This window comes from Terrapene carolina, unplaced genomic scaffold (genome assembly GCF_002925995.2).
Source record: "Terrapene carolina triunguis isolate 2854851 unplaced genomic scaffold, T_m_triunguis-2.0 Scaffold96, whole genome shotgun sequence".
In the NCBI taxonomy this organism is placed as follows: Eukaryota; Metazoa; Chordata; order Testudines; family Emydidae; genus Terrapene; species Terrapene triunguis.
Window position 1 is genome coordinate 60,527,402 of NW_020664447.1, and position 26,780 is coordinate 60,554,181.

The 26,780-nt window shown below is 48.7% G+C and overlaps 1 protein-coding gene across 1 annotated transcript; it reads left to right on the forward strand.

Annotated features, from left to right (window-relative positions):
• Positions 1 to 16,310: 16,310 nt before the first annotated feature.
• Positions 16,311 to 19,593, forward strand: FOS (Fos proto-oncogene, AP-1 transcription factor subunit). Its single transcript, XM_024192782.2, has 4 exons — positions 16,311 to 16,583; positions 17,241 to 17,486; positions 17,871 to 17,978; positions 18,125 to 19,593. Exons 1-4 carry the CDS (start codon positions 16,443 to 16,445, stop codon positions 18,752 to 18,754), a joined length of 1,125 nt encoding a protein of 374 aa, XP_024048550.1. The 5' UTR covers positions 16,311 to 16,442; the 3' UTR covers positions 18,755 to 19,593.
• Positions 19,594 to 26,780: the final 7,187 nt, after the last annotated feature.

The window sequence follows — 26,780 nt, forward strand, 5'->3', positions numbered from 1 at the left end:
TCTCTCCTCATATGGCAGCCGTTCCATACCCCTAATCATTTTTGTTGCCCTTTTCTGAACCTTTTCCAATTTCAATATATCTTTTTTGAGATGGGGCGATCACATCTGCATGCAGTATTCAAGATGTAAGCGTACCATGGATTTATATAGAGGCAATATGATATTTTCTGTCTTATTATCTATCCCTTTCTTAATGATTCCCACCATTCTGTTCGCTTTTTTGACTGCTGCTGCACATTGAGTGGATGTTTTCAGAGAACTATCCACAATGACTCCACGTTCTGTCTCTTGAGTGGCAACAGCTAATTTAGGCCCCATCATATTATATGTATTGTTGGGATTATGTTTTCCAATGTGTATAAGGGGAAATACACTTCACAACCCCTTCCTCTTCTGACATAGATTTGATACAGCCAAATGAGTTTGAATCTGAGTGGAGACTAGAATATCAGAGTTAGAAGGGACCTCAGGAGGTCATCTAGTCTAACCCCTGCTCAAAGCAGGACCAATCCCCAACTAAATCCCCAAATCCCTAAATGACCCCCTCAAGGATTGAGCTCACAACGCAGTGTTTAGCGGGCTACTGCTCAAACCACTGAGCTATCTCTGCCCCCACCTTATCAACAAAGTAACTGGAAAAGCCAGGACCTTGGGGGCACTGTGGGGAGAAGAGGAAATTGTCTTTGCCTTCATCACACTCCTGGCAGAGGACTTCAAACATTCTCTGTAGTTCAACTGGTCAGAGTCAGAGTATGATTCCTGCTTCTGGCACTCTAGTCTCCTCTAAGCACCTTCCTTGCTTGCAGGTAGTCATATGCCATGGTGACTGCTCACCTTCCCACGTGTTGCTATCCCTGAGGCACACAGGGAGCTGCAGAATGCTTTCTGGCATACATTCATTCATTACTTATGACATGCAGACAGCTTCTGGCTTGTCCATGAAAAGTAAATGGTAATTCCCATCCCGCCCTTTGCCTGCCCAGGGCTCTAGGGTGAGGGTATCCCCAGACGTAAGCTCTGTTCATGGGTGTGGTGCAGAACCAGCCCTTAAAAACCAGTGTGCACTGAACCTGCCACCCTTTGCCTGCCAAGTCAAACAGTGCTGACGTAAAACAACTAATGATAATAACAGCCTGGCTGTTGGAGGGGGGTGGGAAAGAAGCTGACTTCTAGTTTGCTGGCCTCAGCAGGATGAGGTGCTGGGTATTCCCACCCTGCAGGTGTCTGATGTACCATATGTGCCTCTAGACAGAGTCCCCAGGTTTTGTCCTTTCTCATCTATCAGCTGTACTTGCACAGCTTGTCATGCCAATACAGTATTTTCATTTTTTAGGAAACCTCCTGGCCTGTTTGACCCACCCACCTGATGGCATCATATGGAGAACTACCTGTAGGTGGGTCTCCCCAGCCTTATCAGACAGGAAAATCTCCCTGCCGTGTGTGTCACACACAAGGGATTTATCTGCTGCATATTGCACAGCAGGAAGCTGATGTGAGAAGAAAAAATAAACACCCCCAGCACACAGAACTCTGCAAACAGGAAGCATGTTGTGGGTAGGGGATGGCTGATAGACAAAAGCTGTGCAGGAACAGCTCAGGTACTTGAGGATCCCAGCTAGCCAGCTCTGGCCCTTCAGTGCTGTCTCCCCTCTCGGGGGACAGGGGGCTATGAGGGGTTATCACAGGGGACAGGGCCTGCCCCAGATATTCTACAAGGGTCAGGCCCTTCTCAAGGTACTTAAAAGCCAAGAGCAAGATGGACCTTTTCGCTTCTTCTTGGTGAAGAAAAAGCCCAGAAAGGTCTGGAATTTTTAGGTTACCTTGTCCAGTGCTTGGGTCTTTTTAGACATCTCAGGCTCGGGGGTCCCCTGGTTTGGCATTGGCTGGGGGTGGTGGGTGGATCTCCCCTGGTTTTGCGGGGGTGCGGCCAGGTGCTCTCCCAACCCTGGGGAAGGGCAGCCGGGCAGGTGCGAGCAGATTTGACACTGTAGCAGGGGACTGGGAACTGAGCAGCACGCAGCAGCCAGAGTCCGCGGCTGCGGAACAGACACACCCGCGACTCCCCGCCCGTCTAATCACAGCTACAAACAAACAAACAACAGCCACTCCCGCTGCCATAGTGACTAAGCCCTACCCTCGCGCTGCCATGGTAACTAGGCTCCACCCCGTCCTGTTCCCACAGGGACCGGGCTCTATCTCCTCCCCGCGACAGGTGACGCCGCGTCTGCGTCGCCCGCGAGGGCAGCAGAAGGAGGGAAAGGGCGATGACGTCTCCCGGCCAGTTGCCATGGGAACCACGCACCTACGTCAACTTCTTTGTCTGTTTTCAACGTTCCGTCGTCTCCAGGGCAACGTCAGGCGGCCGGCCTGGCCCCAGCAACAGCGCGAGGATTGGCCGGGAGGGGCCAGGCCTGCGCGGGGCACTCCCTCTGGAAGGTCGGGGTCCTAGCAGATCGGGCGGGTTTGCTCCGGGAACGACCCCAAGTGTCCGGGCTGCGTGTGTAGAGGGTGGTGGACTCCGGGGATGCCTTACCCGGCCCTGACCGGAGTCCCGGAGGGAGAGGGGGCTGGGCCCCGCCCTGAATCGGCCTTTCCTCTTCTAGGAGCAAAGAATGAGACAGCCCCCTCCCCAGCCCTGGCCTCCATCAGCTGTGGGCCTCAAGGGGTCCCCTCGGAGACTCCATGGTCTCCTGCTCATAGGTGCCCGTGCCCCACACCTCCTCGTGGTGTGTATGTATACAGGTGTGTGTGCTTGTGCACTGAGCATTGCTGGCCATGCACCTGTCTGTGTGATTGTGGTTGGCCATGCACCTGTGTGTTGGGGGGGGGGGTGCGCTCATGCCTGCCCGCCTGTGTGTTGAGTGGGGTTGGCCATGTACCTGTGTGTGTGCTTGAGCGTTAAGTGTGGTTGGCTGTACACCTGTGTCTGTGTGCTAAGTGGTTGTCAATGTACCTGTATGTGTGTGTGCATGAGTGCACATCCATATGAATGTTCATGCTCCTGTACATGTACCTTGTGTGTGTGCATGTCCAACGGGTTAATGTGTGGCCATGCACATGCTCATTCCCTACTAAGGAAGCAATACCATTTTCCTCATGAATTGTAGGTACTGGAGCTATCTAGTACAGCAAAGGCTTTTCTCTTTCTCCCAGTTGCCTTCTCCTAACCTGCCATTCACACCCCTTTTTTTGTTCTGACTCAGTCCATACTTCCTCTCAGCAGCAGCCTTTCATTATTTCCTTTGTCCCTTGTGTAATAACAATAATCAGTATAGACTCCAACAGGAGGCACGTGCAGATAATACCCCAGTCCAGAGGGACTAATACCATTTATTGGGACAGATCACTTTTGGGGGGCGGTTGTGTTTCCTGTTCCCTCCCCGTGTGCCTTCCACTCTGTAGAAAGGGGGAGCCTAAATATTTCCAGCCAGGCCCAGGGATGGGCACTGACCTATATTTGATTCAGGTTGGAAGGCAGCCAGCAAAGGTGGGAAGGAATAGGCTGGCATCTGCTCCACTGGGTGAGCTCTCAACTAGAGGGCGGAGTGGCAGAGCAGGTTTAATTTGGCACACCATGCACAAGACTTGGCCTTGATTTTTACATGCAAATGTCCTTCACCTGAAATTAAATCACTAGGAACATCCAGCACATGGGAGAACCAGAGAACAACACGTGTGAATACTATTAGCTCCCACCTCAGGGTGCAGTCAGCAGGCAGGGGATGTATAGTTAGACAATGAACGCACACAGGAAGTTGGTTTTGCCACGCAGTTGGGTGAGACACCATTCTTCCCTCTTGGTTTATCTTCCAGTTAGCTCCAGTCTCTTGATTCCAATCCCCAGTTCATATCCCTCTGCCCCCACTCTCAACCTGCATCGGACACTCCACAGCATTGGCTGTGGGATATCTGGTAGAAGCAGGATTTTTCTATGGAAAAGAATTGCAGAATCTCTATTTACAGAAAATCACCACAGCAAACAGTTTAAGAGGTTAAGGTGTGACACTTTTGGGGGTTACCTGAGAGGTGTCTGGGGTGAATCACTACCTTGCTGCAGGAGGGAACCCTGTGTGAGCTCAGCAGGGGAAATGCTCCCTGCTACTGGCAACACAGGCTCTGCTCTGGGCTCTGTGAGCCCTGCTCATTCTTCCATCAGGCTAGCAGTTTACGCCCTACTTTGTTAGATTTGAGTGCCCACTCCCTTATCTTCTGGATATCTGCAATGTACACTATTCTGCTATCTCCATGCAAGTAGTGTGCCCCAGTTCACTGCTTTCACTTCAGTTTAACACTCTCCTGAGCACAAGGCAGTTAGATGTGTCTATGGTAAAACCAAAGTGAAGTTTATTTAACAGAGTTTGAGACTGAGATTCAAACAAAAGCAAGTAATAGGGTTTGGAAACATAAGGTTACAGGGAAAAGAAAAACATAAAATGCAATCTATAGCTTATACTTATTAAGCAATTACTTTCCCATCTAATAAGGTATTTCTCACGAAAAGGTAAATTCTTACTGTGCTTGTCCAGTTCAGAAAGCTGGGATCCACCTTTCATGAGACACCCTTGCTGTCAGAGTCTCTCCGAGTAATGGATAACAACTTGTGCCATTTCTTCTGCTTTTATAGGTTCAGACTGTTGTCTCAGCCCAGTGGGCCCCACTCTTTGGAGAGCTCTGCTGGGGTTCATTTATCTTTGCAAATGCTCAAGTCTCCACCTGGCCAGACATAATAAAGTGCTATCTCCACAAATGTCCATTGTTTCAGCATTTACTGAGTTAGGCCTATGACCCCACCTCACTTCAGATGACAAGTCTCACTTCAACAGTTTTGCAACATAATACTGTAGTCTACATTTTACAGCTCTCTTAAACTAGTTTCTATACAAACATCTTGCAATAACCATGGTGATCTTAATTTTCAGTAGAAACTACACACGACCCCCTTTGGTGAAGTATTAAGAAGATGCTCAGACACAAGGGTAACATACCTGCCTGGGTATGTCTGCTGTGGGGAGCCCTCCAGTTTTCCTAGCTGTTCCAGGCCGGTGCCTGTTTAGTCACAAAGCACAGAAAGTTTAGGCTTTTGTCTCCCCACAGAAGTTGTCAGGATGATGGTGTACTTCACGCCAGTGAATTAGGTAGCAGATTCACAACCCTGGAATCTGATGGGCTGTTTATCCCCAAACCAGGCAGCAGTATTGCCAACCTCAGGAGACCAAAAATTTTGACTCGGACCCCAGAAATCCTGATTTTTTTGTAAAGATTATATTGTGGTTTTAGTCTGTCTTTTGGTTTTTGAACTCCCCCTGCGGGTGTGAAAATTAGTGTCACCTGTTCTCCAAAATGTATTGGGTATGGTGATTTTGGCACCTGCTGAAGGAGCTCTCACCCCCACACCTCTCCATCCCCTGCCCAGCAATTTATTCTGCCCTCCAACCTTCAAATAAATCCTGCCCCCATGCCCCACATCAGTTCTGCCCACTCAGCCCCTCCAGCCCTGTCATGAGTTCTGACTCCACATTTGTTCTGCCCATCCCCCTGTTCCCACACGTGCCTAGCCTGCCATCAGCCTCCATCAGCCCCCTAAACTCCCAGCTTTTCAGCCCTATCACAGTTCTGCTCCCCAGCCTCACCTCTGCTCCTCCTGGGTCTCTTCACTCCCCTCTTCCAGGCCTAGGGGAAGGCTGCAGTGGGGATCCCCTCACACCCTTCCAGGCTGGAGAGGAGGCAGCTCCAGGGGCTCTTAAGCTGCCCTTTGCCCCTTCCCAGGCCAAGTGCTGCAGGGAGGGGGAGGAGCAGAGGAACTGTCCTGTCCCCATTGCTCACAGGGGAGGAGCAAGCAGAGCCCCCCTGAGTTACTGGGCTCTTCAACTCTCTCCTCCCCCCAACCCCTGTGAGAATGGCTTGGGGTTGCTAAGGAGAAGACAAAGAACTCTGCCTGCAGCAGTTCAGATTAGTTGTTCAGCCTCAGGATGCGGGCAGACAACTCAAATTCACTAGGGCTCCCATTCACTAGAGGGCTGGATCTTCTGTCATCATTGCAAGAGTAGGGTCCTGCCCACCCAAAAACCTGTCACTCGCAAAAGAATCTGGAGCACTGGCAGTAGGGTGACCAGACAGCAAATGTGAAAAATGGGGACAGAGGGTGGGGGGTAATAGGAGCCTATATAAGAAAAAGACCCAAAAATCGGGACTGTCCCTATAAAATCGGGACATCTGGTCACCCTAGTTGGCAGTCCTACAGCAGTGAAAAGGCAAACTTTCCTACACATTGCCCTACCACTGTGCCTCACCCTGGCCCTGGAGGGGCCACCTCCAAAGTGAGAGAGGAGTTCAGCCTCTAGGGCCCATGCCCATTCAGTCCTTGGCCCTCTGCTGAGACTTTCCAAAAAGGGGCCAGTGAGGAGTTTGTGGGTGAGATGAACAGCTGTCAGCTAGAAACAGGAGTCAGACCCCCAATCATTTCCCATTCAGATGAGCTACCAAGTAGCCATGACATAGTAAAGAATTTAAATCCCTACCAACTAGTCCAGCCATTCTGTCTACCCAACAAGAGACTGGCTTGGAAATGATGAAGTAGACTAGAAAGGCTCTGTTGTCCCTGTCCTGGTCCCTGGTGCCACCCTGGCCTCTTACAATAGGATTTTCTTTCTTTTTTCATACATTTTTATTCTTCGCTATACTAACTGCAAAGCTGAATGGGTTCATAGAGACACTGCAGGCAGGGAGCTGAACACAGGACTGGATGCAGCTGGGTATCAGGAACACAGAAGAAATTGGTCCTTTGTGACAGAAAAGTCCTTAGAGTTGCAACTGTCCTTAGCTCTACAATGGTGGTGGGGTCTAGATCTGGTGCAGTCTGAGAAGCTTGTACTTTGGGTGATTCCTTGCAGTGGAGCAGGCACACAGATCTGCTTGTTTTTGTCATTGTATTGACACTTTAGTGTAGTACATAGTTTGCTGATTTGAGGCCATGTTTTACACCCCTGTTAACTCCCTCTCCCCCATCACAAAGGCTGTGGGATCACTGAGGACAGATTTTTTTTTACAGCCCATGATGTCAAATAAGTCTAATCCTTGGTTTGCTGTCAGGAGATTCGCCTCTGTGTCTGGGTTGTGGGGGCAGGTTGTGCAGTATCTTGAGTTTCTAGGTCTGTGCTCTTTGGTTTTTTTATTGTGTGCATGGTCTCCTCTTTTAAGTTAGCTGAGTAGGAAATGACTATTCCTTCTTGGGTGATCTTATGGGCCTCCTATCTAATTTGTGCGGCATGTGTTGCCTGCTTTGTTGTCTTTGAAGAGGCTAAGGACCAATGGAGATAATTAGCCTTTAGGGCAGTTTGAGACTCTGTTCTGTATCTTGTTTACAGTGGGGAAGCCGAGATGAACACCTGTCAGGGATGGTCTAATACTTAGTCCTGCCTTGAATGCAGGAGACTGGACTATTAGACCTCTCGAGGTCCCTTCCAGTCCTACGATTCTATGAAGTAATGTACCCAGGGCTGACTGCTTTGAGCTTCCCCTGGTTTGGGGTTTGCAGTCAGAGATGCTGTATTGATATTTCTGGGGTATTTCCTGTGTGAGCACATGCTTTGCACTGCGGAGTGATGGGAGAGCTGGACTGGGAGCAGCTGGTTGGCCATTTGACTATCAAATTCTACATGTTTCATTGGGAGGATAAGAGCCTCAACTCCTCTCGGAAATTTAAAATTGGGGAGGGTCAGTAGCCACAGTCTAGGGTTAGGTCGATTGGGTTCCAGTTGCCCCTTTGTATCAGTAAATGGCTTTTCTAGATTTTGTTATCGCTGAAGAGCTAATTTTGGATGAGGCAAAACAAAAGATGCCTCCCCCCCCCCAACAAAACAAAAGTGCCCTGCATTGTCCAGTGAATATCAAAGCTAAGGGGCTGGGATGGCTGCATCACTCAGTGTCTCTTGTGCAAGTATATTTCTTCACAATAAAGTTAGCCATAAACTATTTAAAAAGTTTCATCCATATTTATTTCAGTTCATAAATACTTTTTAACAAATTTCAGTTTCCTCATGGTGATTTTCCACTGTTTGTTCCTAGAGGAGGGACATTCACTCTAGCTGCGGCTGTGTCTCATCCTTTATTCTCTTGTTGCTTTGCTGAGGCCGTTATTACTGCAGTGGCAGCATCTTTCCACACTGCTGACGACTGCCTCTGGGTCTGTATAATATTCAGTCTTGCTGTCCAGTGTGATCTGCAGTTCATCTGGAACAAGCAGCAAACATCAAATCTCCCCATTCTTTTTAGCTCCAACAAATTTGTGTAATCCCCACTGAAGGTCCATATTGTAACCTGGAATGAATGAGATTGAATCTCTCCAAGTCTTATGGCTTGGTCACTACCATGTGAGCTGAGTGATGGCAGAATTCAAAAAAGATTTTTTTGTCTGGATTAAACACTAAATTCTTCCTCCTGTGCAGCCAGTTCAGTAACTTGGTATCTAAATATAAAACTGCATAAAAAGGAGGAGGGAAAAGGGTTTGGGGCTTGTTCAAGTGTAGTAGGGTTGTTTCCCTAGTCAGGGCCAAAGCCTTGGAATTTTTTTCCCCCCAGGAGATCTTCAGCTTTGTGGCCCTTTGTGCATTCTGAAAGGACTATGATTCTCCTCTGGAGCAGTTCTCCAGGGCACTTTGTAGTCTCAGCATTCAGGATTTCTTTTTTCATGCTTCATTGGAAGGATAAGAGCCTCAACCCCTTTGGGAAATTTAAGGTCGGGGAGGATCAGTAGCCATAGTCTAGGTTTAGGTCGATTGGGTTCCAGTTGCCCCTTTGTATCAGTAAATGGCTTTTCTAGATTTTGATATTGCTGAAGAGCTAATTTTGGATGAGGCAAAACAAAAGATGCCTCTCCCCCCCCCCCCAACAAAACAAAAGTGCCAAACAGAAGTGTCAACAATCTTTGACATCCTGTCCCTTTCTTTGGCTTCTCCCACTTTGTTCCCCTCTTGCAGGAAGATCCCCTCAACCAAGCTGAGCTGCCTCAGTCTCTTCTTGATTTCAAGATTTCTTACCTTTATAGCTTAAGAACATTTTGCCATATTGTTGCTAGAGGGCCACACCTAACTGGCAACAAATAAAGAAGGGTGTTGCTTCTCTCATATCTAATATAGATGGATGACTTCCTGAGAGTACAGAGTTCAGCATACAATGTAGCATTATTTTAGTAGCCTGGCCCTATTGCACAAGCACCCTACTGCTGCCTAAAGATCACGGCAGCTATGGGACTTCATTATAGAAGTGCATAGGCTGTGCTTTGGCTGGTCTTGTAAGATGTCTTGATTGGGGGTTTAAAGAAAAGCTCACGGTGTGAAGATCTTCTGGCAAGCACATGCAGTGGCACTGGGAACATCCAGTCCATCACCTCATAGCCAGTGCCATAAAGTGCTTTAAGACCTTTGGATGAAATAAAGGCTAAGTCTTACTATTTGAGTCCACAGGGTTTTGCTGTATGCTCCTCTTGTGATCCAGAGAAGAGGGTGCAGCTGTAGTTTCCCAGCTTTGGATCACTACCTTGTTTGTTTAGCTGAAAATAAAGTTATCTATCTATTTTAGGGTTTTATACTGCTGCCTGTCACTGGAGTATGTGAGCACCTTCTTTCTCTCTCTGTCTAATCTCTCTGGTGCTGACTGATTCTATAAGTTTTGGGAGCATTTTATTTCAGATATTTTAGGCCTGTCTCACTGGTGGATTGATTCTAATTCCCTAGGGCTATGCGTGGTTATTATCTGCAGCATCATGAGTGTGCATGTCACGCTAGAGACAAATAAAAGATATGAGGCCAGATTGTCCATTCTGCTCCAGCTGCCTTGCATCACCACTGATGGCATAAAAGGGCCAAAAATCTAGCAGAAAAAAACCCTGTGAAAGTCCCCTGCACAAGGAGCTAACCAGATGGCATAGAGCCATCAGAATGTCTCTACACTACCTCCCCTTGCAGCCCCCATGGCAGGGGATGTGTTAGGGGAAGAAGGAGGTATGGTTAGAGCACACTCGTGTTCCAGCGGCCATTGGCTGTAGAACAGCACCCGGGGTCATGGTAGCTAAGTGTAGGTTAGAGGCCTAAGGCTAGATGAGCCCACAGCAGGATAGAGGAAACTCCAGGGTAGGTTAAACTGCCCGACCACTTCCCAGCACCCAATAGGACTTGCTCCCTGACATTCCTCTGCCAAGCACAGTTTTGCAAGAATGGAGAATTGGGTCCATGATGCCTGCCCCAGGAGCTGAAATTCTAAGTTAGTTAAGATGCAGTATGGCACAGAGGAGGATGGGAATAGGAGGGAGGTTTACACAGTGTAATTGTTGGGTAATTGACTAGTGCCATTTAAATGTTTAATCAAAAGATGCCAAGCTGTGTCCATGTGCAGCAGTTTACTCCTTAGAGAATCAATCACATGCAGCTGCTATTATTATTAATTATTATTTAGACAGTGCCATAGGTGTGCCCAGTATTTGAAAGAAAAATAAAAGACATGGTTCCAGCCCTGATAAGCTTTCAGTGTAGGTTACCACTGTTACAATCTGTAGCACCATAGGATCTTCCAATCAGATAGGGAGGGAGCTTGGTAATTCAGTAACTGGTTTCTCAGTCAGCATGTTTCAGTCCTGCAGAGCATTTTAAATCTGGCAGTCTTTTTTAGTTCCAGCAAGCAAAGTGTCCCCTTGTCACACAGTGACAGCCTGGAACACCCCCAAAATCAACAGCTCATGTTTAGCTACAGGCGCATTAGTGTCACCATATTGATGTGGAAAGTGAAACATGGTTCCATTCTGTGTGGTTAGTTGACAGAGGAATAGCACCAGGGCTATTCCTGTCAGGTGCCAGGAGAAACACTACAGTACTGGGGTGAACTTTCCCCCAGTGAGCAGCAAAAACTAGGCTTAACTGTCTCCAGCCCCAGAGGCTGACTTACACTGTGCATTACATTGTACTGCATAGATTCATAGATTCTAGGACTGGAAGGGACCTCGAGAGGTCATCGAGTCCAGTCCCCTGCCCGCATGGCAGGACCAAATACTGTCTAGACCATCCCTGATAGACATTTATCTAACCTACTCTTAAATATCTCCAGAGATGGAGATTCCACAACCTCCCTAGTCAATTTATTCCAGTGTTTAACCACCCTGACAGTTAGGAACTTTTTCCTAATGTCCAACCTAGACCTCCCTTGCTGCAGTTTAAGCCCATTGCTTCTTGTTCTATCCTCAGAGGCTAAGGTGAACAAGTTTTCTCCCTCCTCCTTATGACACCCTTTTAGATACCTGAAAACTGCTATCATGTCCCCTCTCAGTCTTCTCTTTTCCAAACTAAACAAACCCAATTCTTTCAGCCTTCCTTCATAGGTCATGTTCTCAAGACCTTTAATCATTCTTGTTGCTCTTCTCTGGACCCTTTCCAATTTCTCCACATCTTTCTTGAAATGCGGTGCCCAAAACTGGACACAATACTCCAGCTGAGGCCTAACCAGAGCAGAGTAGAGCGGAAGAATGACTTCTCGTGTCTTGCTCACAACACACCTGTTAATACATCCCAGAATCATGTTTGCTTTTTTTGCAACAGCATCACACTGTTGACTCATATTTAGCTTGTGGTCCACTATAACCCCTAGATCCCTTTCTGCCGTACTCCTTCCTAGACAGTCTTTTCCCATTCTGTATGTGTGAAACTGATTTTTTCTTCCTAAGTGGAGCACTTTGCATTTGTCTTTGTTAAACTTCATCCTGTTTAACTCAGACCATTTCTCCAATTTGTCCAGACATACATTCCTCGGGTGCTTTTCTGCTGTGGCCTTTAAGGCCTTAACAAACTCACATATGAACTAAAAATAAGAAAAGGATTGAAAACAGACCACACAATAAAAGTTCCAGTGCTAAATTCTGCACTCTGTAGTCTGAGGAGATGGGATTCAGCTGCAGCAGTTTAAAGTAGGATCTGGTCTTAACCTCCCCTGCAAAACCTTTGAACCACTAATCTCCTCACTCCTTCCGCCCTTCACTTTGGGTGTGCTTGGTGCAGGCTGCCACTGGGGGCTGCTTCCACCTTTTATAGCCTCTGGGCCTTTATCTTGTATAAATGTAGATGTAAATGATGGCCAAGCTAAAGATGGCCTGGCCACATGGACAGCCTGGTGCTCTGTTGCCCCGTCCACAGAGATGGCACAAAAGTGTTTGTTGTCCCAGCTGTGTAAAGAGGCAGTTTGATCCAGCGGACAGGGCACTGGACTGGCACTCAGGATATGTGTGTTCTACTCCTGGTTGATTCTACCATCAATCTTCTGTGTACTGTGTGGCCATGTAAGCTCTTTAGGGCAGGAACTGTCTCCTGGTATATGTATGTACAGCACCTAGCACAGTGGTGGCACCATCTCATTTGGGGAGCCTCTAGGCACTGCTATGCTAATACAGATTGTGTGGTGGTGAGCTGAGGATGTCATAGCAGAAAGAACAATCTTGGCCATGCAAGCAGTGAGCTCAGGCCCAGCCATGTGGACAGTGTGGTTTTATGCTATGACTATATTTTGTCTCCATGGCGGTGCTTGTTGACAGGAGTTGCCTTTCTCCTTTGTCTCTCACATGCTGTGGTATAAATGTATGCGCACCACGCTCGGAGGAAACAACAAACCCACGTCATGTGTTTCGGTTTCCCTGTTTCCTTGTCTTCATAGACACATGCTAGATATGTGCAGCGTCTGAGTACTTTCCATTTGATACAAACAGAGTACACACAATAGCTGTTGGAGATGGGAAGAACCAGCTTCCATCTGCAGGCACCAAACACATGTCTTGTCAACAAATATTTTGTGATCTCAGCTAAGTGAACCCTCCTCCCCTTCCCCCCTTCTAGGCCCTTCTTTGATGGTTTGTTTTGTCTAGTGAGCATCTCTTGGTACTTTACAGCAAGGATACATCTTGGAAAGTAGTTGGGCTGATAGAAAGACTCCTCTAAATACACAGAAGCTGAACTTGGATTTCAAAGTATCTACATTAGAGGCATTCAGATACCATGGGGATTAGTCTGATATAAACATCAGAATAGAATACAATTCTCCTTGGCAATAGAGGGGGAGTCAGGCTGGGAGCCCAATAGAGGAAGGACCCAGCAGCAAATATTTACCCTGGCTGCTCAGTTTTGTGCTAATGAAGCCAAGGTTTGGGTGTGATGATCTTTCACCGGCCTGTTGTTTCTACGGCTGTTTTACAGACAAGAATGAAGATCAAGCTCCTTGCCCCGCAGAGCTTAGTCTGCAGCGATGTTCAGCCCCACTTTGCTTGGCCCAATTCTGCCCAGAGCCCCTGTCATACACTAGATGGGAGTGGGACTAAAATTTAAGGGGCTTTTCCAGCTCTACCCTCTGCCTGAAAGAAGCCAGGTCAGCTGCGAACACTGCCAGGGTAGTAATCCGGGGTTGCATCAGGTCTCTGGCTACCCTGTCGCTGGGGCAGGATTGGAGGAGCGGAGCCCAGCCCCCAGGGACAGAGCAAGATTATCCAGGGGCAGGGGTTGCAGAAGAGGTCAGAGCAGCTCCCCTCCACCCGCGGGAAGAATCGATGTAATGGGGCCGCCAGTACTGCTGCTCTGACATAGCTGCTGGCCCGGTTCCCCCGCCCCCGTGGCCCAGATCTCTAAGAATGGGGGTGACCGCGCCGCAGCATCAGGCGCTGCTTTTAGCCCATGAGCTCAGACAGCAGGAGCTGCTGCCAGCAGGATCATCCCAGCCTGGCTCTGTGACGTTCCCTGCTTGGAGACTGCGCCCGAGGCTCTGTTTGTTGCTGTAAACAGACTCAGCGCTGCAGCTTCCCTGTTACTATGTATAGCCGCGATCTCTTGGCTCCCGTGCGAGGCGAGTCTGCGGTCTGGCTCCTGGCTTGGCCTGACCTGAGCCAGGGCTGCCTGACATCCCCGCCGTGGGTGGGTGTCTCTGAACTTCACTGCCACAAAGATTATATCAGACCCAAACTCTGGGAAAGGAGAAACCTCCTCTGCCTAACACCGCCGCTGTTTGGCAGTCTCCCAGGCCAGCAGCCCCCTGTCTGCACACCATGGCACAGGGCACATCCCAGCAACTCCCTCACCCTTCTCTTGTATGCAGCTTTTCTGGGAAGTTCAATGTACAATAAATAACAATAACCTCCCGGGTAGCACTTTACTCCTTCATAGCACTGGATAGACTTTAACTAACCACTCCTACCTGTGCTCATTATTAACCCTATTCTCAGTTTTTATTCTGCATATTTAATAACAACATGAATAATAATTACACATGAGTGTAACATTTTCCTCTCTGCAGGAAGTGGAGGAGGTTATATTTTCCACATGTACATTCTGTAATATTCCAATCCCAAAGTATAGACAGAAATAATTCTGAGCCAGGGAGAGGGATTTACTTACAATGAAATGTGTGTGTTCTTTTAGTGAGTAACTGCTCCATAACACCAGCTGGGATACACAGCATAGCTTTGATTTACTTTGTAACTAAGTTTGTTGGGTTTTGTTGTATAATAAATATTGTTTTTAAGAAATAATTTAATATGGATATGATCTAAAGTATTCTATGTTCACATATCAGGTATAACTTGCACCATTGTCTGCTTGGATACAAACAGATGCTATTCAAATCTTTGCAAGAGATATGATATTTTCGTGGATGGATTAGAAACCTGGACCATGGTATGGGTTGGATCCAAAGCCCAGTAAAGTCAATGGGAGTCTTACTGTTGACTTCAATGGGTTTTGGATAAGGCCCATTGCACAGATAATCACTAGATAACAACTCTTTTTATAGTGCTCATAAAACTAAATGCAGAAAATGTGAGATATGTATTAAACATAGTTCCTCCAGTTGCAAGTTTCATTATATAAAAGCATTTTAAAGCTGAACAAAAAATGTGATAACTTTCCCCCAAATACTTTAAAATGTTATAAAAGTGAAAGGCACAGTATCAGGCTCCCTGTAATGGCAGTACCACACAACAAAGAAAATTGTTATACAGGTGTGAAGAAATCTACTTAGTTTATGACACTTTGTATACCATTAACAGACTTATTATATGGAATGCACATATTAACTTAGAAACTCAGACCTGGACTCCAACATGAAATTTTAGATAAATTGTAACTAAGACAACACCAGATCCTTAAATATGCTGGATAAAAATACAACACAAAATATGGGCTTGTCACCCAAAAACAAAACAACCCTCCCAACTCAACTATTCCTTTCTTCATCATCAATAACTCTTTAACCTCTAAACTATAATTTAAAAGTTCCCCTAACAAGCAACAAAACACAACAAACCTTCTTCCCTAAATAATAGTAAAGACAATTGTTGTTTTCCATACACCTTCAAAAAGCATCAAGAAAGCTACCTAGCTTACCGTGTGATATTAAAACAAACGTTAACAACAAAATAAAGATAATGGAACTAACAAGACTGGCCTTATATCCCTGCTCACTCACATTGCTTTCATGCCGCATTTCCCCTTTCCCAGCCTTCCTCTGTATTTTGTCTATTAAGACAGCTGAGTCCCTCGGGGCAGGGACCTTGTCTTCAGACTTGTCTGTAAAGTGACAAGCAAGTTTAATACCATGTGATCATAGCAACAGCCGAACTTGTTTAGAAATATTTGAATGGGGGTGGGAGGAAGCAGGTGCAGATGGCAGGAGCTGGTCTGTAAAAATCACCTCTGGAAAGGTGAATAAACTCAGCGGAGGCTTCTGTAACTAACCTAACACGATTCTCCTTGTGGGAGGGAGGGGCGCTATTGCAGCAACTTATGCGTGGCCCGCCGCCTCATCAAGAGGACCTGTTGCTGCAGTGTATTCAGTGCTGAACAATCTGCCCACTCTCTCTCTCTCACACACACACTCGAGCGCGCGCGCGCGCGCCGCACTTGGCTGCAGCCTGGAGCGGTTCCCGTCAGTCACACCCCCTTGCACAGGATGTATCCCATATAAGGATATCTGCGTCAGTGGGTTCCCGAGCTGGGACTGTACCAATGTGGAAGGGGGGACACCAACAGCCTTCCCTGCCCCTGAGCGGCCCAGGCCCCCTGAAGACCCTCAGTGTAACCACCTTGACATGGCGTGGGGGGCAATGGAGTACGTAAAAGATGGGGGAGGGAGGCGGGAGTTGTGGGGAAAGCTTAGAGGCGGCGTATCCCCGCCACCCCCCCCCAGGCTTTGGGTGTGCCAGTGACGACATAGGTTGCATTCAGAAAAGGACAGTTTAAAAGGCTGGGGCGCCGCACTCTACTCTAGCAGCAGAGCTAAACTGAGTGACTGAGACGAGAGATACGGCTGGGGACAGAGAAACCCGTCTGCACGGACAGAGGGACAGTCAGTCCGGACAGACACACAGGCAATCAACCGGGACAGCCTCATCGCCCAGACGTGGTTTGGACAATCCTAGCCTAGCCGACATGATGTACCAGGGCTTCACCACCGACTATGACGCGTCTTCTTCCCGCTGCAGCAGTGCTTCTCCAGCCGGGGATAGCCTCACCTACTACACTTCCCCGGCGGATTCCTTTTCCAGCATGGGCTCACCTGTTAACCAGCAGGTGAGGGACCAGGACACTGGCTGGTGGTTGCCTATGGGGCAGTGACGCCTGAGGGGTGGGAGAGTCGCAGAGGGGAATTGTCTGCGCCTCCAACCATCGCACACGGATAGACAGGGCAGCTCAGGTGCAGAGATGACCCCTCCCCACGTCAGGAAGGGTCTGTCCTGCACGGGGTGCACCTCTTCTCCTAGCTGCCTGTGCATGGGGGGGGGGGAAGGAGACCGCAGTCTAGTCCCCTGTCCTGGGGAGTTAGTGGGGGGTGGGTTACCCTGGGATGTGGGGGAAGCCGCAGTGTGGCCAGGGGCCCTGCCCAGGGAAGGGGGATTGTGGCCCAGATTCAGCTCTGCAGCAGGTGTGTAAAGCAGTTTCATTGATAAAACGAGAGTTCATTGAGGAGACTCCGGAGCGGCGCCTGCGTCAGTGCAGACGTCAGGGATATTTATAACAAACCCTCTTTTCATGTGGAGTCTGATGATGGTAGCGCAGCGCCTAAACCAGCCTGGCTCCGGGGGCTGCAGGCCTGGCTTAAAATAGCACAGAATTAAGCCTCTGGGGCACTGTGTCGGATACAGCCTGCTGAGGGGGTGCAGGGCAGGGGGTTCCCCCTTATCTAGTTCTATATGTCTCTCCCTAATGTCAGTTCCCTTGTGTTTTCAGGATTTCTGCACGGACCTCGCTGTCTCCAGTGCCAACTTCGTACCGACAGTGACTGCCATCTCCACAAGTCCAGATCTGCAATGGCTGGTGCAGCCCACCTTAATCTCTTCAGTGGCACCATCCCAGAACCGGGCCCATCCCTACGGGGTCCCTACTTCTCCAGCCAGCGCCTATTCGAGGGCTGGAATTGTCAAAAGTACAGGAGGCAGAGGGCAAAGCATTGGCAGAAGGGGCAAAATCGAACAGGTGAATACACAGCTGTCTGCGATCACCCCAAAGTAGCATCTGGGCAGGGGGATTAGAGGAGGGGCTAGTTCTGCTTAGTGGCTCTCGGGGAGCTGTCAGGAGACACTGCCCCGACAGTTCCATTGAATTGGGAGGGGAGAGTGACAGCCAGGGATAACCCGGCTCAGCTCCAATAGGACTGTCCGAGGGACCGGAGTTCGCTTTGTTCTCCTGCTCAGGACTTAACTTGACATGCAAGTCTCACGCAGTCTGTGAGAGCACGTTCAATATGGCTCCGGCGGCGGAGACCCGGAGAGGGAGCTCGGTCTGGGGGTGGTGGGGCTGCCAGGGATCACCGGCGAGGGGTGGCAGTGGATGCTAACGGTGCTCGTTCTCCCTCCGCAGCTGTCCCCAGAGGAAGAGGAAAAGAGAAGGATCAGGAGGGAAAGGAACAAGATGGCAGCAGCTAAGTGCCGCAACCGGAGGCGAGAACTGACAGACACGCTGCAAACGGTAAGTTCTCCCCCCACCTCTCTTAGCCCCCACCTCGCTCAGACCCCTACCCCAAGCCGGGCACGAAGTACCTGTGGTCCCTCCCCCCCGGGGCACTGGGCACGGCTGATGCTCTGTGTCTCACTCGCCTCTCGTTGTGCCCGCAGGAGACCGATCAGCTGGAGGAGGAGAAGTCCACGCTGCAGACCGAGATCGCTAACCTGCTGAAGGAGAAGGAGAAGCTCGAGTTCATCCTGGCTGCGCACCGGCCAGTTTGCAAGATCCCCGAGGAGCTGCAGTTCTCCGAGGAGCTCGCTGTCTCCTCGCTGGACCTCAGCGGCCTGGGCGAGGCGCCTGTGCCCAGCCCCCCGGAGTCTGAGGAGGCAGCCTTCGCCCTGCCCATGCTGCAGGAGGTCGCTCAGCCCGAGCCCCTCCCTGAGCCTCCCAAAGCAAGCAGCAGCCTGGAGCTGAAGCCCGAGCCCTTCGATGAATTCCTCTTCCCGCACTCGTCCCGGGAGACTGCCCGCTCAGTGCCCGACATGGACCTGTCCGGCTCCTCATCCTTCTACACGGCGGACTGGGAGCCCCTGGCGGCCGGGGCGTGCGGGGAGCTGGAGCCGCTTTGCACCCCGGTGGTGACCTGCACCCCCTGCCCCAGCACTTACACCTCTACTTTCGTCTTCACCTACCCCGAGGCCGACTCCTTCCCCAGCTGTGCAGCCGCGCACAGGAAGGGCAGTAGCAGCAACGAGCCCTCCTCCGACTCGCTCAGCTCCCCGACCCTGCTGGCCTTGTGAGGGGCCGCAGCTCCAGGGCCCTGACTGCAGGGCGAGGGGCGAACACGGCGGATCCCGAGCCTCCTATCTGCTGCTGTGTGTGGGGTGGGGGCCTTTCACCGAAAAAGATCCACCTTCTTCCTGGGGGGGTTCCCGGAGCGCTACACCCCAGACCTGGGGAGGGCGAAGCGTCCTTCTCCCCTTGGGCGAGCGTAGGCCGGTCCGGCGCTAAAGGACCCTGCGAAGCGATCCGCAGCCAAGCCTCAGACATCTTCCAGAGATGTAGCAAATAGCATGGAGTTTGTCTTGTCCCCAGTGACCCATCCATGAGAGCTGGTAGTCTGTAGCATGTCCAACATGGCTGGGTTGGTGACTCCCCTTCCCTACTTAGTATTCACTAGCATTAATTAATCTCTTGGTTTAATGATTGGAATTTAACCTGGTGCTGGGTATCTCCAACTCGTATCTAGTGCAGCTGATTTAACAATAACTACTGTGTTCCTGGCAATATCGTGTTCTGATGACTTTAGCAATGACCCATCTTAACTGGGAAAAGAGACTATATCTTATTTTCTAGTAGATAGAGATAAATAGCTATATCCATGTACTGTAGTTCTCCTACATCAATGTTCATTGTAACTGTACTGATCATGCGTTGTTGAGGTGATCTGGATGTTCTGACATAAGTTTTCCATGAAAACGTTTTTATTGTGTCTTTAATTTATTTATTAAGATGGATTCTCAGATATTTATATTTTTATTTTATTTTTTTCTACCTTAAGGTCTTTTTGACATGTGGAAAGTGAATTTGGATGAAACTTAAGCATTGTTTGCTTATTATTGTTCAGAGACATTGTCAATAAAAGCATTTAAGTTGAATGCTATACCTGCTTTGGGGTCTTTAATGGAACTTCTGCAACAGCCAAGTGCTGTAAAATGTGACACTCACTACTTAATAGTGAAGATACTAATTACCCTGGGGTTCAAATGTGCTACTTCCTAATTTCCATATACAAACACTTCAATCTCCCTCTCATCTGCTGCCTGTCCCCTCACTTGGCAGGCATAAATTCTGCTGGCCTTCAACTGTGGTCTAGGTCAATGAAAATCTAAGATGGCTAGTAGCCACCTACCAATTTCAGAGGGAAGCAAGGTCAAGGCTAAATTGATTATGGAATAGCTGAATTTACACAATTCAACATTTTGGGGGGAGGGAATGTAGTCTCACTTTCTAGGGTGCTGCTTTTTTTTCACACTGATTCTCATCTTGTCTGTCTGGAAGGACATTGTTCTTCCCTTTGCAGCAACTCTGTCTCCTTCCTGTCTTCCTCATCTTTCTCCCCCAGTATGGCCTTCTCCCATTCCCTCTACCAAAAATGATCAGCAATACCACAGTATGTATTTAACAGTGACCTCATCACTGTCAGAGTAAATATTCCAAACAGATGGAGGGAAGCTGACACTCAAGTCAGTATTTTGAGGCTGTCAGAAACAACACACTCTAGTTTGTTCTGTAAACACTTGCCATATTTCCTTTGCAACCAGGGGGGCTGGAAACTCACTCTTACAAGGCAGTCTAGGTTCTGCAGAATCTAATACTACAGAAACCATTAACTCCTGTCTGCTCCTCTTCTGTAACAAATACTGCCGTAGCAAAATCTGAGCATGTGCCTAAAGTGTCTCCTATACCACAGTTCTAATGTCAGTAAATGTTCGTATATTAAAGCAATTTCAGCACTTCCCTTTTACTTTGTTCCCTCCCTCACTTCCCATTAGCCTTATTTATATCCCTGCTAAGATGGATATGGTTATATATTTTCTATCAGGTGGGAGAGCCCAACTACTGTGTGCATTTGTTTCCCTCCTCGTGGGCTTGTCTTAAAATAAACTTTCCCCTTTACTTAAGGTGCCTTTCTCTTCTCTTCCCTCCCCCCTCCCCCCGCTTGGGCATAGAAACTCAGCTCTTCCGAGGGGGGATATCCAACCTATTAAAAGTAATTTGGAATTAAGCAGATTTCAGCACTGACTGTGGGCTTGGATGCAGGAAGGCTATTCTACTGTATCCCTAAAATCCGGTGATGAGATGGTAAAAACCTGATGGCAATGATGAATGAGCAAGGGCAACAAAGAAGGCTCTGGTCTAGACTAATCTCAGAAACTGTGTCAATGTTTTAAGAGGCAGATTTAGCTAGAAGGATCACCTGTTTAAAACAAACAAACAAAAAAAAAAAAACCTTTTTCTTTAAGGAATCAATTCCCCCACCCAGCAGTTACTTTCACATAAGAAACCATCGCTATTTCTAAATGAGTGTGAAGCCCAATCAGGGGCCACCCATGTCCCTTACGTAACTCTAGAAATTCTGCAGAGAAAGAAGCCTGACATGCTCCCCAGATGCTACATTTGTCCTGGGCAGTGATGAGTGAAACCAACTAAATCATCTATAGCTTCCAGCCCAAGGTAACTGGTGATTCTTCTAGAGATAGCACTAGGAAAGCTCCTGAGGCAGGAATGTCTTGCTGGCCCCAGTAGCATTTGGTTACCTGTACTGAAAATGCTGGAGTTTTTTCAATATTCACTGAACTCAGCGCCTGCAGGAATGCTTTAAATGTTGGAAGCCACTATGGCCATTCTGGGTTTAGTTAATTTAACTCCCATTTTCTCTGGCTTCCACAGTATGCTCTGCCTCTTCCCCCAAACTGTAATACAAGGGCAGGCATGTACAGAGTGCACCATACTTTGTATCCATATTGCAGCTTCACAGTCTCTCAACACGAAGTAACTTCCCGCTTTACAACATTAAACAGGAATCTACCATTATCAGAATATGACAGATCTCAAGCACTGATCCTAGGTCAGGGGTCAGCAACCTTTCAGAAGTGGTGTGCCAAGTCTTCATTTATTCACTCTAATTTAAGGTTTCGTATGCCAGTAATATACTTTAACATTTTTAGGTCTCTTTCTGTAAGTCTATAATATGTAACTAAACTATTGTTGTATGTAAAGTAAATAAGGTTTTTAAAATGTTTAAGAAGCTTCATTTAAAATTAAATTAAAATGCAGAGCTGCCAGGACCCAGGCAGTTTGAGTGCCACTGAAAATCAGCTTGCGTGCCGCCTTTGGCATGCATGCTATAGGTTGCCTACCCCTGTCCTAGGTCCTACTCTCAGCCATCAAACACTTAGAAACTGGTACTTTCATATTGCCAATCTATTTTCCATGAAAAGTGCCCTGCCCCTATGGTAATGGGCAGTAGTACCAAACCATGAGGTGACACATAGATATAGCTCTAATACTCTGCTAGTTGTTTGACAAACAAGTGTCAAGGTGAGGTCCATGCATCAGTTTACAATCTAAACTCTCCTAAAAGGTGAGGTGCTGGATTTTGACAAAGTACCTAAGAAAGCATAGATCAAAGGTTCTCAAACTATGGGGCGGGCCTCCCCAAGAGAGGCAGGAGCTGTGTTTTTTTTTTTAAAGAGCTCCGGCTGCTAGCTCTGGGTGGCTAGGGCTCTTGCAGAAGGGCCATGCACACCTGACAGGGACAAAGAGGACAGCCAGGCCCCTACCTGGGTTTGGGCTCTCCTTCCCCACCCCCGAATCCCTCACTGGAAGGAAGCCCAGGCTCAGATTCTCTCCCCCATCCCTCACCTGGAGGCAGCGGGGCTCTGGCTGTCAGCCCTGGGGTGGCAGCAGCAGCACAGAAGGCTGGCAATGGGGTGCTAAGTCTGCTGTGAAAAGTGATATTGATAAATATCACATTTCACATTGCCACCCTTACTTCTGTGCTGCTGCTGGTGTGGCATGGCGCTGCCTTCAGAGCTGGGTGCTCGGCCAGTAGCCACTGCTCTCCACTCTGCCTCAGAACTGGGTGGTGGAATATGTACTTGGGAGGGGTGTAAATGACTACAGATACAAAGAAGGGGGACCCGATCAAATAAGTTTGAAAACCACTGGCCTAGATGTTATACAAAATGCATAGTCCTTAGAGCAGTACTGGGAAGGAGGTGGAGCGCTCCTCAAAGTGTGGAGTCTGATCAGACTTCTTAACACATAATTGATGATCACAGTAGAAAGCAACAGAAGTCAGTGTTTATTTTATACTGTGGTGAAAAAGAAAAGCCCAGCAGTATGAATTGGGGATATGACATTTGCCTAAACACACTGGAAACAGCAGACAATATCTTGAATTTTATTTATGACATACTAGCTAACATGATTGTAAACTGTAGGATTGACAATACCCAAAAATGTGTTCCCGGGTCATGTTTAACCCTAGGTTGCAGCCCCAGCAGTTGCTCTAATTTATGCCAGGGGCAGCCCAGAATTCAGAAGGTGCAAAGGGGGCTTAAAGCTCTGGATTCTCTAGATTTTGCTTCCTGAAAGACACTGCACAGAATCAACCCTTTGTCTTTTTATATGCACATATAGAGGTATGCATACTAGTTGTGCAATATAAATAAAAATAATACTCCCCCAATGCACACCCTGGGTCTGATTTATCTGCCATGTACAACCTGCAAAACGGATTTCACCCAGGATGAGTAGCTAATTCAGATAAACCAGACAGTGTTCCCTACCAATCTGTTTGTTCTGATTCTCTGGTCTATAGTATAGACGTAGGTGCCTGTCTTGCAATTAGATCTGCAAGCGATCGTTGAACTACAGTGGGGGGTCTATGTGGGCACAAGAGTACGCCCACAAAGATCCAACAGCAGGATCACAGCCATAGTCTGATCTCATTTACTGTACATAAGAACATAAGAACGGCCGTACTGGGTCAGACCAAAGGTCCATCTAGCCCAGTATCCTGTCTACCGACAGTGGCCAATGTCAGGTGCCCCAGAGGGAGTGGACCTAACAGGCAATGATCAAGTGATCTCTCTCCTGCCATCCATTTCCATCCTCTGACAAACAGAGGCTAGGAACACCATTCCTTACCCATCCTGGCTAATTGCCATTAATGGACTTAACCACCATGAATTTATCCAGTTCTCTTTTAAATGGTGTTATAGTCCTAGCCTTCACAACCTCCTCAGGTAAGGAGTTCCACAAATTGACTGTGCGCTGCGTGAAGAAGAACTTCCTTGTATTTGTTTTAAACCTGCTGCCTATTCCATGGGACTACATGGTCATATGTGACTTACTGCACAAGGAAGAACTATTTCTGTTTGAATATTTCCACGGGAGGGTGTCATGTAGCATACAAATCTACACTTGGAATAAATACATATTCCTCAATTATCAATCATATTTTGGTGCTCACATTACACAGATATTGGTAAAAATAAAACAGAATATTATTGAAAAATGGCCTATCGTGAATCTTTCTTTGCTCTTGAATTATTGGTGCTATAGACTGCAATACTTCTAGTTAATTCTTAGGGTGAAACTGCATAGCAGTATAAGAAAAAGTCTAATCACTATATCGAATTACAAACAATAAATCACAAACAGTTCAAAGAGTTTTAAATATATTTAAATCAGAATAATTAACAGTCAAATATGAATTAGTTATCCTAACAATCTGGTATATAGATTAGGAATGCCCAGATGCAGATTCTATTTTAATGTGGGAGAAACTACAATTTTGAGACTTGCATTTAAATGAGATCAATTCCTTAGCCCTATCCTACATCATCAGACTAGACCTGCTGCTAGAGCAGAGGTGGGCAAACTTTTTGGCGTGAGGGCCACATCGGGGTTCCGAGACTGTATGGAGGGCCGGATAGCGAAGGCTGTGCTTCCCCAAACAGTCTGGCCCCTGCCCCCACCTTAGGGTGACCAGACAGGAAGTGTGAAAAATCGGGACGGGGGTGGGGTGTAATAGGCGCCTATATAAGACGCAGCCCCAAATATCAGGACTGTCCCTATAAAATTTGGACATCTGGTCACCCTACCCCATCTGCCCCTCCCACTTCCCCCCCCCGACTGCCCCCCTCAGAACTCCTGACCCATCCAACCCCCCTGCTCCTTGTCCCCAGACCACCCCCTCCTGGGCTGGGAGGTCAAGGCCGGCCGGCAGGCCGCAGTTTGCCCACCTCTGTGCTAGAGTATGGGTACAATGGCAGTCTCTGCTGGTAGAAACATCAGCATCATTCACCATCAAAGAAGAGTGATAGATATTTCTAAATACAGTTTTGAAAATTCATTATCCATAAGTCTATTTTTATTTTGTGTAATTACTGAGCAGCTTGAGGTAATCACAGAGGTTTCCAGTATTAGTCAATTCCAAACATTGGGAAAACGTAGCAATCGTTTATTCATCAAAAAATTCATGCGACTTTTGTGCTTATGAAAAACAGAAGGATTTGACAGATTTAATCTTCCTCTGTGCCCCGCTTTACCTTACAGAAGAAACCAACAGGAAAAAAATAAATAAAAATAAATAAATTATCCTATCTCCTAGAACTGGAAAGTCATCAAGTCCAGCCCCCGCCTTCACTAGCAGGACCAAGTGCTGATTTTTGTCTCAGATCCCTAAGTGGCCCCCTCAGGGATTAAACTCACAACGCTGGGTTTAGCAGGCCAATGCGCAAACCCCTGAGCTAGACTTTTCAGTGTCAGAAAAAGCAGAGACTTTTCAGTTTCAGCAACTTTACTGCCATGACAAGAAGTTACCACTGCCAAAAAGTTAATTCCCAAGTATCAGTCTGAGACGGGGAGCTTTCCCAGTGGCAACGGGGTCATTGATCCCACAAGATTGTTCATGGACACACAATAACCTGCCGCAGCAGCAGGGGAGGTAGGGTGACCAGATGTCCCGATTTTATAGGGACAGTCCCGATTTTGGGTTTTTTTTTTATATAGGCTCCTATTACACCCCCCACCACCACTGTCCTGATTTTTCACACTTGTTACTGGTCACCCTAAAGGGAGGTTCGAGCCCGGCCCCACTCCTTCTCCTAAGGAACCTTTCCTCACAGGGTAATCAGGCAGCGCCGCTGTCCCCGCTCTCCTCTCAAAGCAAACACAGGAGGCGTGCGCGGCTGCAGCCGCCGGAGAGCTACTCTGCCCACGCCGGCCACTGGCTGCTGCGACCTGCACTTTACTCCGTGCGTGCGGCCGGGCACAGGCAGAGGGGGATTAGCAGGGCCCGCGGGTACAGGACGCTAGGCCCGGAGGGATCGCTCCCTGGTGCTGGCCCCGGGTCACAGCGGGAGGGGCAGCCCGCAAAAAGGTTTAGAGACCTGGGCGCGCCCCTCCGCGCTGCTGCCTGGCACGGAGGGTTGTTCGCAGAGGCCAGGCCTGCCCTGCACTGGACGCTTCTGACCAGAGACCCACAGCTCACCCGGCCCGGCTCACGTGCCGCGCCTGGCAGCTGGCTCCTGAATCCCCCCCAGCCGGCACCCCTCTTCTCGCCAGAGGGCTTCACAGCTCTCCCTCGGCGACAAGCTCCCCGTGCGCCTGCGCACTGAGCCGCCCCTCCCCCGCGAGCTGTTTACTGTTTGGTTTCCAGGGCGCTGTGCAGGGTACAACGCTGTCACGTTCCGCTCGCTGCCCGCAGAGACGCTACGGGGCGACGCCATGACGTAAATGCTTCCGGCGCTGCCCATATATGGGAGGCTCTTGCCCTTCTTCGTCTGGGGGAAGGTTCCAGAACGGAGTGGCGCACGTACGAGGCGCGTGACGCGGCGCGGCTGCCAGGCCGCACCCCTGAGAATGGAACACCCGCTGTACTACCTGGCAAGCCGCTCTGCCCCTCCCTGGCCGGAGGATCTCCTCCGCAACGGGGCTTGTATGTTCCACCGGGGGAACCCCTGCTCCCCTCCGGGCGGGGCGGGGCGGGGCGGGGCGCGAACGGGCTGCCCCAAGGAGCTCGCCTGCGGGCGGCAGACGGGAGAGCGCCGAGTCCCTGGGCTGCTGGCAGCGATTGTGCTCCGCTCGCGGCTCTGCGCTCCCCTGCGGCGCGAGCTGGGCTGGCGGGCGCGTTCGGCCCGAGGAGAACGCGGAGCAGACCCCGATTATTTATAGGTGGACCTCGGCGTTGCCGCTGCAGGCAGGCGGGCGCGTTGCGGCGACTGCGGCGCAATGGAGCAGGCTCTGTGG